This window comes from Hemiscyllium ocellatum, chromosome 26 (genome assembly GCF_020745735.1).
Source record: "Hemiscyllium ocellatum isolate sHemOce1 chromosome 26, sHemOce1.pat.X.cur, whole genome shotgun sequence".
NCBI classification, from domain to species: domain Eukaryota; kingdom Metazoa; phylum Chordata; class Chondrichthyes; order Orectolobiformes; family Hemiscylliidae; genus Hemiscyllium; species Hemiscyllium ocellatum.
The window spans coordinates 47,498,319-47,512,591 of record NC_083426.1 but is presented as its reverse complement, the minus strand read 5'-3'; the positions used below and the strand labels follow the sequence as shown (position 1 = coordinate 47,512,591).

Below are 14,273 nucleotides of genomic sequence, written 5' to 3'. Positions count from 1 at the left end.
CTCTGAGAAAAGAAATTAATTCTCTGTCCATTTTAATTGGGATATCGCATATTCTTAAACATCCTATTGTTCCAGATTCACCAGCAAGGTGAAAGCTCACCTCAGCATCTACCATGGCGACTCCCCTCAGAATATTTTGTTTCAGTAATATCACTTGTTCTTCTACATTCCAATAAGTTCATCATAACCTACTGATTCTTATAGGACAGTCCTTTACATTGCCAACAACTAGGCTGTTTTCTGGATGTCACTTACTAATGAATATGATTGTTCTTCTAAGAATTATGTGTCACTGGTCATGGATTCTGTGGCTCCTTGTGTGGTTAATGTGCCTGATCCTAGAACCACATCTCCGATTACACATTTAACAGGTGTTTCTGGGGAGATGGAATTGGTCTGTGGCATCAATTGCTGGCATTCCTTTCTTACGTTCCTTTTTTGTACTTCTCTTGCCGACATGTTCTTAAAGAATTGTGTCCCTTTATACAGGAGGTTGCTCCAAGTCACTTTCTTCTGAGCAAGAAGTAACTGTTGCCTATTAAACCTTCTCTGAATTGCTTCCAACCCTATTATAGTCTTCAAGTAAAGAGACTAAAACTATACTCCAGTAATGTCCTGTATGGTTTTAGAGTACTTCCCTAATTTTATAGATTATTCATCCCTTTCTAATTGCTTGTTGTTTCTTCTCGCGAATGATTTGGTACTGCACAAATTTGCACCTTCCAATCCCTCTGTACAGTAGCATTCTGCAGTCTCTCTCCATTGAAATAAAATTCAGCTTTTCTATTCTTTCTGCCAAAATGTCCCTCTTACATAATACTCACATCTCCCAAATTTTTGCCTACTTATTTATGTCCGTCTGCAGACTTTTTTTTTGTATTCTCCTAACCATTTGTTTTCCTACCTATCTTTATCACCATGAGCAAATTTGGCTGCAATACAGTCATTAAAGTCATTGATATAGATTGTAAATAGTTAAGGTCCCAGCACTAACCTTGTACCCTTCGATTATTTTCAATTTATCAACCTTGAAATGGTCAACTCATTTCAACTTTTTGTTTTTTTTAATGTCTCCCTCTGTTAAGTAAAAAAATACAATCAGATCAACCGTGATTTTATTGAATAGCATAGCAGGCTTGATTGAATGGTCTGTCCAGTTCCTATTTACTGTGATAATACTCAGGATCTATCCATTCTCTACCTACAAAGTTAATATGAATCTTAATGCTTTATTGAAAATACTTTCCTTTATCTCCATCACCCCAAAAAAATGAAGTGCCTACTTTTCTTATTCACATTTTTTAACCCAGACGGTCCATGGTCTGGGGAATATGCTCCAAAATTTGAGGTTTTCCTATCCAGTTGGAAATTTCCAAAATCCAGGGAATTCTTGGATATGTTTTTGCATTTCCTTAAAACAGTGCAGTATAACAGATTAGAATGTACGCACAACTTGTTTAAATTAGTGGTTAATTGTATATTTTGAGGATAATACATTTGCCAGTCTTTTTGTTGATTATGTTTCAATAGGACAAACACTGTTCAAGGGAAACGCTGCTTATTGGACTGAAGAGATTGGAGCAGAAAGCACAAACAAGCACCTCTCAAACTGCAGTAAGGTAAGAATCCAACTGTAGAAAATGAAGTGCTCTTCTATGCTAATAGGCAATCAATGCATAAAAGTTATTTTAGATTAGATTAGGTTTCCTACAGTGTGGAAACAGGCCCTTTGGCCCAACCAGTCCACACCGACCCTCCGAAGAGTAACTCACTCAGACCCATTTCCCTCTGACTGATGCACGTAGCACTCTGGCCAGTTCAACTGACCTGCACATCTTTGGACCGTAGGAGGAAGCCGGAGCACCCAGAGGAAACCCACGCAGTCACAGGGAGAATGGCTATGTGGAGTTTGCACAGTCACCCAAGGCTTGAATCGAACCTGGGACCCTGGTGCTGTGAGGCAACAGTGCTAACCACTGAGCCACTATGCTGCCCCCTTGTTGTTAAGAAATAGGTTCATACTTTTATGTCCACCTAATGAACTATGCCCTCAATAGCATCTGTGAGTCCTACAATCAACAGTTAGTTAATTATTTTTCCAACTGCATGGTGGCAGAAGTTAGTCCATGTGAGCATTGCTTTTGGTGGGGTGATTTCCCTGCTGCCTGCACCAACTATCGTCTGCCACTGGATGGAGCCTGGTCAGTCTAATAATACAGCAAAGTTAAAAGTCACACAACACCAGCTGATTTTTAACTTTGTTCACCCAGTCCAACACCGGCACCTCCAAGTCAGTGCAGTCAAGGGGAATTTAGGAGTTTTATTTTTAATATTGTATTTGTTTCTTTTATATTTAGTGTTGCATTTTGTATTTTGTTATTTCAGCTAGAAATGTAGTATTGCTCATATAAAGTACAGTGTCTCAACTTTAACTTTTTTTTTGCCTGGGTGAGAAATGCCTGCAGAATCCCAAGTCTGGCAGCTTTATTGATTCCAAAGAGAAATGATTATTCATTTAAAGTCATTTTGTTTACAGTTGTGGTTGTGCTCCTGAAAATCACAACTTTGTGAGAATTTGCTAAACTGAACTCAGTCAGTAAATTATCATGTATGGGAGGTAATGACTCAGTATTGTCATTCAACTGTTAATCCAGAGGCAAAAGTGTGGTACCAGAAAAGCACAGTCAGTCAGGCAGCATCCGAGGTGCAGGAGGATTGATGTTTCAGGCATAAGCCCTTCAGGATTCTGAGGACCAAGGTTCAAATCCCACCATGGCAGGTGGAATTTGAATTCAGTAAAAATCTGGAATTAAAAGTCCAATGACAACCATTGTTGATTGTCAGGAAATCCCATCTGGTTCACTGATGTCCTTTCCTTTAGGGAAGGAAACTGTCATTCTTACCTGGTCTGGCCTACATGTGAATCCAAACTTTCAGCAATGTGGTTGACTCTTAACTGCCCTCAATTCCAATTAGGCAATAAAAACTGCCAGGGATGCACTTTTCTCATAAATGATTTTTTAAAAAATGTTTACAAATTTAACCTTTGGTGTGTTCTTTCTAATCTTACAAAAAGAAAATATCTAAGGTGCATGAAAATGCAACCAATGCAATAGTTCCTTTCCACTCCGTTTCTTATTAAAATCTTGAGTAAGTTCCAGCAGAAATTTTACTAAAGTTGGAACAAGATCACTTATAATTCAAATCCCAATATGATTGGTGATCTTAATTACAGAAATTGAATGGTAAACAACTGGACAATCTATTATGTAATTGTTCAGCACTGCCAACTTCATTTTAATGAAATTACTGAGAGGTGGAATAAAAATCAATATCTAATCAGTCAAGGTGTCATTTATAGAATCAAAACAGACTCTTGTATAAATATCATACAATCAGCCAGATGCCAGTTTTCAGAGGACTGGGTATTAGTGAATTAGGTAATGTGATACTACCTGGTTCAGATCCATCTACTATTGTTTGGATGAAAATTAACTGTACAGACATTTATTTACTATGACTTTGAATAAGCTCAGCTCATTGTGCTCCATTATGTTTCCACAACTGAATAAAATTGACTCTGTACTTACCATCCCTGGGGCAACAAATGCAAGTTTGGGTAGCTGGCACTTTGGGGCAGAGTAGAAAGAATTGAAATAACAGTGCTGACCATTGTGCAAACATCAGCCCACAACAATGCAGCTAAGTATGTTGCTTGGATTCTGCCTTCCTGACAAGTTTAAATCTGGCACCAAGTCCAGATGACCTCAGGGATTCTGTGCCAGTGATATTATCAAGCTGATTAACCAACCAACCATATTAAAGAATTATTCTAAAACCACAAACTAAGAAGTAGAATACATCATTTATCTTTAACTGTAAATTTTATAACATGAAATAAACTATTGGGCATACACATGGGTATTAAAAGGTGCCCATATTTTATCCTCAGAGGGAGTTAAGAGTTAACCACCCAGATAAATAGTGCTGTGAAGAAGGCATAAGGCATATGGCGTACTGGCTTTTATTGGTAGAAGAATTGAGTTCCGGAGTCCTGAGGTCATGTTGCAGTTGTATAAGACTCTGGTGCGGCCTCATCTGGAGTATTGTGTGCAGTTTTGGTCGCCATACTATAGGAAGGATGTGGAGGCACTGGAACGGGTGCAGAGGAGGTTTACCAGGATGTTGCCTGGTGTGGTAGGAAGATCGTATGAGGAAAGGCTGAGGTACTTGGGGCTGTTCTCATTGGAGAAAAGAAGGTTTAGGGGTGACTTGATAGAGGTGTACAAGATGATTAGGGGTTTAGATAGGGTTGACCATGAGAACCTTTTTCCACGTATGGAGTCAGCTATTACGAGGGGGCATAGCTTTAAATTAAGGGGTGGTAGGTATAGGACAGATGTTAGGGGTAGATTCTTTACTCAGCAAGTCGTGAGTTCATGGAATGCCCTGCCAGTAGCAGTGGTGGACTCTCCCTCTTTATGGGCATTTAAACGGGCATTGTATAGACATATGGAGGATAGTGGGCTAGTGTAGGTTAGGTGGGCTTGGATCGGCGCAACATCGAGAGCCTAAGGGCCTGTACTGCGCTGTATTTTTCTGTGTTCAGTGTTAACCAAATTACTATATTGAGAGTCACATATAGGCTAGACCAAGTAAGGAGGGCAGATTTCTTTCCATTTGGAACATTAGTGAATCAGAGAGGTTTTTGTAACAGTTGATGGTAGTTTCATCGTTATCATTACTAATATTAGTTTTCAGGTGAATTGAATTGAATTCAGATTCCACCATGGCAGCATGCTGCCAGAGCATTAGCCAGACCTCTGGATTACCAATCCAGTTTTTAATAACTTTTAGATGTTTCGTACAGTTCTATTTCATTGATTGTATGATATGACACCCACAGGATCTGTATGTGTCACAAGTCAAATTCACTTTACTTACCATAGAAGTGAGTAGCCTCCAGAAACCTTTTTATAACAAGTTAAAGTTTAAAGGATATTGTTCTTCTGTGGATTATGGTAATTATCCTGGCATGACTGTATGACTTGGCATAATGTCCTGCTTTGTTAGATTCACAAAGTCCTTTCTGAAACTCACATATGTATATCTTGTTCTATATTCCATATTTTACAATTCCCATAGTGATCAATAATTTCGAAAAAGTAATTTGCAATTATAGTGAATGACTGAAAAGATCACCTGAAAATATTTCAAATGTTAAGACAATTATTTAAATAAAAACGAGAAGTAACATTTACTTAACACTATTTCAATGTTACCTATATTCTAAACTCCAGCAATTGTCTCCTATTTAACATAACAAACAACAGAACATTTTCATCTATGATTACATTTTACTGTTTCCCATCAAAAAGTCACTTTATTCTGCAGGAATTTGTCCAAAGTCATTCTTGGCTTTTTTTTTCCCCTCCACTAGGGTGACTTCTAATCCCTGTCTCTCTTTCATGGTGTGGGTTACCATGGCGATCACTCTTAGAGTCATAGAAATATACAGTATGGAAACAAACCCTTTGGTCTAACTCTCCATCTCAATCAGATATCCTAAATTAATTTATTCCTATTTGTCAGCATTTGGCCCCATATCCCTGTCAACCCTTTCCATTCATACACCCAAGAGATGTTTTTTAAATGTTGCAATTGTACCAGCCTCCACCCACCACCATCTCTGGCAGTTCATTCCTTACACTCTTCACTATGAAAGCATTGCCTCTTGGGTCCCTTTAAATCTCCCCTCTCACCTTAAACCTATGTCCTCTAGTTTTAGAGTCCCTTACACTGGGGAAAAGACTTTGACTATTCACCCTATCCATGCCCCTCGTAATTTTATAAACCTCTATAAGGTTATCCTTCAACCTCCGATGCTCCAGGGAAAATAGCCCCAGCCAGTTCACCTCTCCCAAAAGCTCAAAGCCTTCAAACTAGCAACATCCTTGTAAATCTTTTCTCACCCTTTCAAGTTTTACAACATCTTTCCTGTAGCAGGGAGACCAGAATTGCACGCAGTATTCCAAAAGTGGCCTAACGAATGTCTTCTACAGCCGAAACATGACCTCCCAACTCCTATACGCAATGCACTGATCGATAAAGGCAAGCATACCAAGCATCGCCTTCACTACCTGTTGCCTTCTAGCCAAATTAAGCTGAACCTTCCAGCTTTGTTTGTGACCTTCCCTTGTCCCTGCTCTCTCTCTCTCCCCTTCCCTCTCTCCCTCCCTCACCCGCTTGTCTTTCTCCCTTGTGTTCACTGTTGACTCAGCACTGTCCCCCTCCTCGCTCTCATTCTGTCACACACACAAACACGTCCAAATCTGCAACACACCTGGAGAACAGCAACCAGTTGGCCCTTCCCCCCCCCCCCCCCCCCCCCCCCTCAAAGCCCGTCTCATGGCAGCATCGGAGAAAAGGAGTGACGTCTAGGCCCTGGACTCTAATCATTTTGAAGTTAAATAGACAGTTTAACATAATATCTGTTATTGTAAACAGTTAATTTGAGCACCTCCCTAGGATTTGGAAACCAACAATCTTTCCTCTCTCGGCACAACTGCTGTTAATGGTGTTGATTAGTCTGACTACCTTCCACCTATTTCCCAGTAAGACAAGCTAGTACCCTTTCTAATCAAGTCACCCAGGTTTGTAGGGCAGAATTCGAGTAGGTCTTGATTCTTTTCGTTCCTCCATTTTACCCTATCTTCAAGAAAATCCCAAAACATAATCTGACAAACTTCATATTTCTAACAGTTAAATACTGAAGTTCAAATAACTTGAACAAAATGGGTAAGTATATTTATAATAGAATAATGATTGCATTAAAGTTCTGTTTTATATATACCACATATGCTGCACCTAACTCTGTTTGATTGTGAATTCTTCAGTTGCTCCCTGCACCATGTCAAATATTCTTCCATGAGGATATTATTGGGGCCTGCTTTAATGTCTGGAAAATGTCTATCTTTGTTGTGACTTCAGCTTCTCCGTACTGTGTATCATGAGGGCCTTAAACACTCCAGGTCATTGTATAGAATCTCATCACTTCCTTGGCTGAATTAATGTATTCCCAAATATGTTTATAATTTTCTATTATTGCCTGCGGATCACAAGTCTTGGCATTGAGATCACATAGTAGAATAGATATACTAAGCTGTGTCATTATTTTCATGTATCTCAATTTGTTCTCTTCAGGCAGTCTCCATCAGATGGTACAGCTCCGACACCCAAGTCTCACAAGGCCTTGGTCAATCACCCCAGTGCTGCGCTAATGGCTCTGAGGAAAGGCTCCCGCAATCTTAATTTTAGAAATTATTTGGTTAGTATCTGCATAAACCATTTGTTTTAAGACCTGCTCAAGCAGAGAGCACATACTATGCATATAAGAAGCAGTCATCAACTTCTAAGTGTTACATTAAATTGGATAGAAGGGTGCTGTCTGTGTCAGAAGATTTCCAGTTTAGGCTCCACTCCAGAATTTGAGTTTGGTTGACATTTCAGTGTACTACTAATGTGAATACTTTCTTTCAATTGAACATTAAACTGGTATCCTCTTCAAGCAGATTTAGAATATGCCTTAACATCAAAGGAGAGCAGGCAGTTCTTATGGCATCCTGATCAACAATTTTAACTCGATCAGTATTTACTGTTTGTGATAGCTTGCTGTTAATAAATTGGCTACTGGTTTTATCCAGCTAGCAACAAATGCTGAATTTCAGAAGTCATTGATTGGCTGTGATGTTTTTACAGGATGTAATGAGGTGCTATACATTAGTAACTTAAGTTTACTCTTTGTTTATACACAGAGCTAACATGAGAATCACTAATAAAATGACAGCAAAATTGGAGGTTTAGTGGACAGCGAAGAAGGTTACCTCAGTGTAAAACAGGATCTTGATCAGCCAAGGAGTGACAGATGGAGTTTAAGTTAGAAAAATGTGAGGTGCTGCATTTTGGAAAATCAAATCAGGGCAGGACTTATACACTTAATGGCAAGGTTCTAGGGTGTGTTCCTGAACAGAGACAGCTCGGAGTGCAGATTCCTCGTTCCTTGAAAGTGGCGTTGCAGGTACATAGCTGCAAATGTGTTGCTGGTCAAAGCACAGCAGGTTAGGCAGCATCTCAGGAATAGAGAATTCGACGTTTCGAGCATAAGCCCTTCATCAGGAATGACTTGCAGGTACATAGGATAGTGAAGAAGGCATTTGGTATGCTTGCCTTTCTTTGCATATGCATTGAGTATGGGAGTTGGGAGCTATACAGGGTATTGTATTTATGTTGTGGCTATACAGGATATTTGTTTAGCTACTTTTGGAATACTGCATGCAATTCTGGTCTCCCTGCTATAGGAAGGATGTTGTGAAACTTGAAAGGGTGCAGAAAGGATTTACACTGATGTTGCCAGGGTTGGAGGGTTTGAGCTATAGGGAAAAGCTGAATAGGCTGGGGTTATTTTCCCTGTAATGTCAGAGGCTGATTGGTGATTTTATAGAGGTTTATAAAATTTTGTGGAGCATGGATAGGGTCATTCTCCATTCCTTTGTCTATCCAACTGTTCTTCTCTCTCTTTCTCTCTCTTTGGGTTCTATCTCACCTATCTTTTACTCCTTACCCCCTCCCCTCACCCTATCCTCCGCATAAAAATCGACATATTCCTCACTACCATCAGTTCTGAGGAAGAGTCACTCGACCAAAATATTAACTCTAATGTCTCTCTACAGATGCTGAGCTTTTCCTACAATTTCTGTTTTTGTTTCTATACATATTGCTGTTCTCTATACCAAATTTTTATTAAGATTAATTGATTAAGTAATATTTTTCAAAAACTATACACAAAAATAGTTTGAGAAGTTGTTTACTGTATATCGTGGACTTGCAAATGCTGGTTACCTTAAATCCAGAAACCAATGGGTGTGATCGTACAATGATAACCAGTTGATTGCATGGCAGTGATTAAAGTTGACTGTCAAAATGCTGGGCCACTAAGTAATTCCAGACATTGATTGAATGAATGAATATAGCCCTTTCACATGCTAAAGACTTTCATAGCCAATTAATTACTTTTGAATGTGCAGTTTTTTTATAATTTGTCTGTGAAGCCCTGTGAGATGTTTTATTGTGTTAAAGATGCTATGTAAAAGCAAGTTGTTATGCACGCAAATATGCACACGGTCATCATCTAACAGTCTGATAAGTTAATTTGTCTCATTGTTAATTTATTTTGATAATTTTGTTTGGGATAAGTGTGCAGATAAGGAAACTGGGAGAACTCCCCTTCTTGTTTTAAATAGTGCCATGGGATAGGCAGATGCTACATTGATCACCACCTCAGTAATGAAACATTGCCATCTGCACTGCTATGTTGAGAAAATGGAGATTATGATAGATGTAGTGAAAGTTGAAGCCACAGTCTTCTAAGCCAAGTTGACAGTAAGTCTGTGCAGTGGATGGCATCAAGTTGCATATTGCAGTTGCATTTTGGTAGATGGGCATCTAAATTTAATATTTGATTTATGAATGGAGAATGTTGAGTATCACTTCCATCAAGTGACAAAAGGACTAAAGACTGTGTGTAAGCAGTGTTATTGCTACCTTGCTTTCTGTTATTAGTGACACCTATTGCAGTCCCCTGTTTGGCATCATCACTATTTCAAACAGTAACACCAACCAACGCAGTAGGTAATGCTTTCTGACGCGTCTGCCTTGGACACAAATGCGCTGATTAATGATGGTAGTTTTTGAGAACTGAATGATTAATTTATTGCTGTGTTCTCCAGACTTTGCTGTATGTGTCTGACTTTGGTCAGACGACATACCATACATCATCTTCAATTAAACATTAATTTAGATGCAACTGGTATCATGGAGAGCCAGAGATGTTTCAACCTCAGCTAAAGTAGCTGCCCAAACCTGACAATAGGTTGTATCCTAAGCTACAGTAATAGAACCCTGAATATGAAGAGAAAATTGTGTTCTTGACGATATGGGAAATTGTACCCAGCTTCACTGCATCTTCATTGTGCTCAAACCTGTGTTATTTCCCTGTGGACAGTGCTTGCATTGTCTGTCAAATCAAAATCCACATCCTTGATTTTCATTCAATAAACAAGCTATTTTCCACAACTTCAATAGCAGCAACTACATTTTAAAGGTACTGAAGGCCCAACGTGGGAAAATAGGTTTAGTTTAGAACCAAACAAGATTTTACCCAAAGATTGAAATGACCAAGACAGAGTAACACCAAGGAGGAAAGGCTCTGAGCATCTATACCCTATTACCAATGTTTAAATAAGTAATTTCCAAGTTAGTTATAGTTACACCAGTGATGTTGCTAAGATGAAATTAAAATTCTATCATTATAAGGCAACAGTCTCTTGTCACCCTTTTAAATTAATATTTATCTATGTAGAAGGTGATTTTCATGTATGTGTATTTTTTTGGCAGGATGAGAAAGAAGGGCCAATTGTGAAGCATATTCGTTTGACTTCTGCCTTAATTTTGAAGAATGTTGCTAGATACTCAGAACTTGGGCGAATGTAAGTTCTTTTTGTCTCTTAAATAACTGATATTTTTATAAATAAATATCTTCCTACATAGTTAACCACCTTCACTTTAGGAAAATACTTGACTTCAATTCCTCTACTGAGCTATTGTAATAAAATGTAGAACTCACTTTAGTGTTAAAACACATTGTTATGGCTTTCCTCTGGAATTTTTTTTGTCAAACACAAACTGAGTTTATTTTTAGTCACTGTTTTTCCTGATTTAAAATTTGCATTTCTGTAGCAATTTATTATATTGAATGTAATAGCATTAAGTAAAACTCCCACTAGTATTTGGAATCCTGTGCATTTTATATTGTCAGTGAGTAATAGCTCTGAAAATGTTTCTTTTTCCATCTCAGGTTGCTGAAGCGACATGAGAACCACCTTTCAGTACTGGCCATAAGTGGTATGGAGGCTTCCACTGCACTTGCTAAATGCCTTTATGAACTCAACTCGCATGAACAATCAGAGTCAACAGAAAACAAACGCTGAGGAAAAATGTGATATGATTAAAATCCAGCGACAGTTAACAAGGGTCAGGAGGAAATGCAATCATTGTGCAGATGAAGAACTGGAACCTTACTGTCTACATTTTTGTACCTGTTTACTATAACATGAAATTAGAAGGACTGATCTTTTTAAATTATTGATTTTGCAGGAATGTCCCTGTTATACCAGAGACAAACTTCCTGCAACACCTTTAGTGTCTCATCTCGCTCCGACAGACAGAAGGTTCTGTGACACCAGAAGAAGTGATTAATCCAAAAACAAGAACATTAGCCTGGTCACCCATACACTGTGGCATACTCTCTCACACACACACTTTCACATATTCATACTTTCTCCCACTCTCGTAAACTGGCTCACACTCGCACACAACTCAGTTACATGCACAAATTCTCTCTCTTGCACATTAGTCATTCACAGTCGCATACTAAAGAACTGAATAGAAAAACTACTGGGAATGGTCTCCAGGCACCTGTGAAGCTTTGCAGTTAGTCTAGGCACCTGCCTCAGTGAGACTTCAATTCCAGTCACTATTCTTCCTATGAGAGAGATCTCTGATTTTATTTAAAAATGCCCAAGGATAGTATATAATTTTTTCCATCTATTTATAAAAGAAAATTCCATTTATATTTCATTTCCCTGTGTTTTTTTTTTAAAGTTACAAATTAATTCCATATTGGACTACCAATCAAAACTACTCATTGGGTAGATCTCTATGCCCTGAAATCCTGCAAAAGGCCCAGTTGGCCGTGAGTTGATCCTTGTTTTTAGGGCTAGAGTCCCTTGGCTTTCTGCCAGAGAATAGTTTCCAACTTTCAGACATCAGTTTTGCGGTTAACATTTACGGTTTGAAAAGCTGCAAACTGCACAACACTTGAAGTTTTTCCCACTTGTCCCCTGTTTGAAGTGGTGCATTTTCCATTATTTATTATATGTAAACTATCAGATTTGATGTCCCCTTTTCGGAGTCTTGTAAATATTTGTGAATATCAAAAATGCCTACATACCATTGCAGGAGAATGAAGGGAAGAGAGATGCAGCATTGCAAGGAGTGAAATCTGGGTGAGCGCTGGGATAGAACCCAAATTAGCCACAGGACAGAAACCTGGGTGTCTTTCCAGCCATGGCTGTAAAGATCCACAAATATGGCAGCTTTGTCCAGTTGTAGTACCAACTTTGTGCCACTAGATGTTGCCAGCTTTGAAAATGTGACATCACAGACATTAACAAAGCTTATCTGGTGGAGTTAGTGACATAGCAACGATTTCACCGTTACTGTCGACACTTGTTAATTGGGACATCAGGGTGAAATTTAAATCGTCATATTTATAAAAATATTTTGCTTCAGAAGGGACAATCAGTACAGATCTAAATGTGTGGAATCAATTGGTGCCTGAGAAAATATTCCATGTGAAAAGAAAATATTCCCATTAACCCTTGTCCCCATTAATAGCGTGAATTTCATTTTGTCTTGGCACCTTTTTTTTTGGTCAGCTTACATTCATTGCACCAATGGCTAACGTGAAGAGTAAGCGCCCACCTAGAATCAAAGGATCTAGTTTTTGTATGTTACCTGCCATATGTATGTAAAAGCATATACATAAAACACTGCATCAAGCAGCGTGGAACTGTGTACATAACTTCACAAAGGTACTGATGCTGTATAATAAGATTGGCACAGTTTTGTGCAGCTGTGGTTTTTGTATTATACACCATGTAAAGCTTTTGCTTGTTATGAAATAATATATCGCATCATTTTTCTATAAAAGGTAAAAATTCCAAGACAATTTAAAAAAAAAACTGTTACAGCATTTTTCCTGAGATTAGGGCCCATTTTAGACAACCTTTAGTCGCAGCACAACCTTCAGAACTTGTATAGGAATTTTTTTTTAATTTGTAAATGTATTTAAATACATGACGTTTTATACAGCTTTATTTTCACCTGTGTTATATTTGTAATTTGTGTAGGTGTGATATTTCCCTTGTTATTCCTTTGTTCCGTTTTTCTACCCGTGACATATTAAAGTGTTTTTTAGTGTACAGTATAGTGCCTCCACTTTTGGTACAACGTGACTTTCTTGCCTATGGTCAGTTTGTGTTCCCTTGGTTTCTTTGTGTGCCTCGCCACTGATGATCTCTGGTCTGGTTGACTAAAGAGGAGTATATTGTAATTAAAATTAATACACACTAACCATAGGATTTCGCTGTGCCCTCCTGAAAGTTCATCAAAGTAAAGCAGTGACAACTTTACACACAGACCAGTGGGAAACCCAGTTTGATTAAGCCTGTACTAAACTAATTGATCCCAACCTAGTCAATAATAATTGGAATTGACCATCAAGCTCCTGGTAAGAAAGAGGAAAGTTAGTTGAGTTTCCTTCTCTTTCTTCTAACTATTCATCAATACCTACCAGAAGTGCATGTATCTTCTAAGGATGGGACCATGTTCAGCCTCCTCACAAAATCTGATAGACTGCCAAAGCTCACTGTGTGGCCTAGGCATGAATGTCAGCTGAAAAGAGGTACCTGAAGGTGAACATCCATAGAACTGAATGGAAGCAATGACTCCAAGCTATTAGGAGTGGATCTGGGGTATGAAATTTAGTGGAAAAGTGGGAGTATTTCATCAATGCAGGGCAATCGCTTAATCATTAATCTTCCAGTATAAATGTCACTGTGCACAGCACACTAGAAACCAAAGTAGACCGAATACTGAGTAAAAACAACTTCATTTTGAAGCTTTGCAGTGATTGGAAAGTATAGTCTTGAGGTTTGACTGACTTTTAAAAGCTGTATGAGATTTACTCATGCAGTTAATGAGCACCGTCTGAAACCATTGATTAGATTGCCATGTTGTAATCAGTCCCAGATGTCCATTATTCTTTGTGTAAGTGCAAGACATATAGAAAATAATTTAGTATCTTCTAGTACATTCACCAAACTGCAATGCAAAAAAAGTTTTTTTAAAGAAGAATGTATTTTAAGATGTATGTGCAGTACTGTTTTTGTGCACTGTATGACCCAAGTTCTGTTTTACAGTAAAATTACCAGTATAAAATATGAGACTATTCCAGTCTTTGTTCACAATTTAAATTGCTACCCAATATCTGCATAAGGTGAGAGAATTCAAGGTGAATTTGTGTAAATTGTCTGTTTTGATGTCCTGATCACTTTCTCTCAGGGAAAGCTAAACCTACAGACGAGCAATGTATT

General features: G+C 38.4%; 1 protein-coding gene across 1 annotated transcript in view; it reads left to right on the top strand.

Moving 5' to 3' along the window:
• Positions 1-14,069, top strand: part of LOC132828454 (AT-rich interactive domain-containing protein 2-like) — a 270,232-nt gene extending 256,163 nt beyond the window's left edge. The window contains exons 18-21 of the mRNA XM_060845591.1: positions 1,531-1,619; positions 7,204-7,327; positions 10,453-10,544; positions 10,913-14,069. Of these exons, the coding sequence (XP_060701574.1) occupies positions 1,531-1,619; positions 7,204-7,327; positions 10,453-10,544; positions 10,913-11,045 (438 nt within the window). The 3' untranslated portion in view covers positions 11,046-14,069. The remainder of the gene's footprint in view (positions 1-1,530; positions 1,620-7,203; positions 7,328-10,452; positions 10,545-10,912) is intronic.
• Positions 14,070-14,273: the final 204 nt, after the last annotated feature.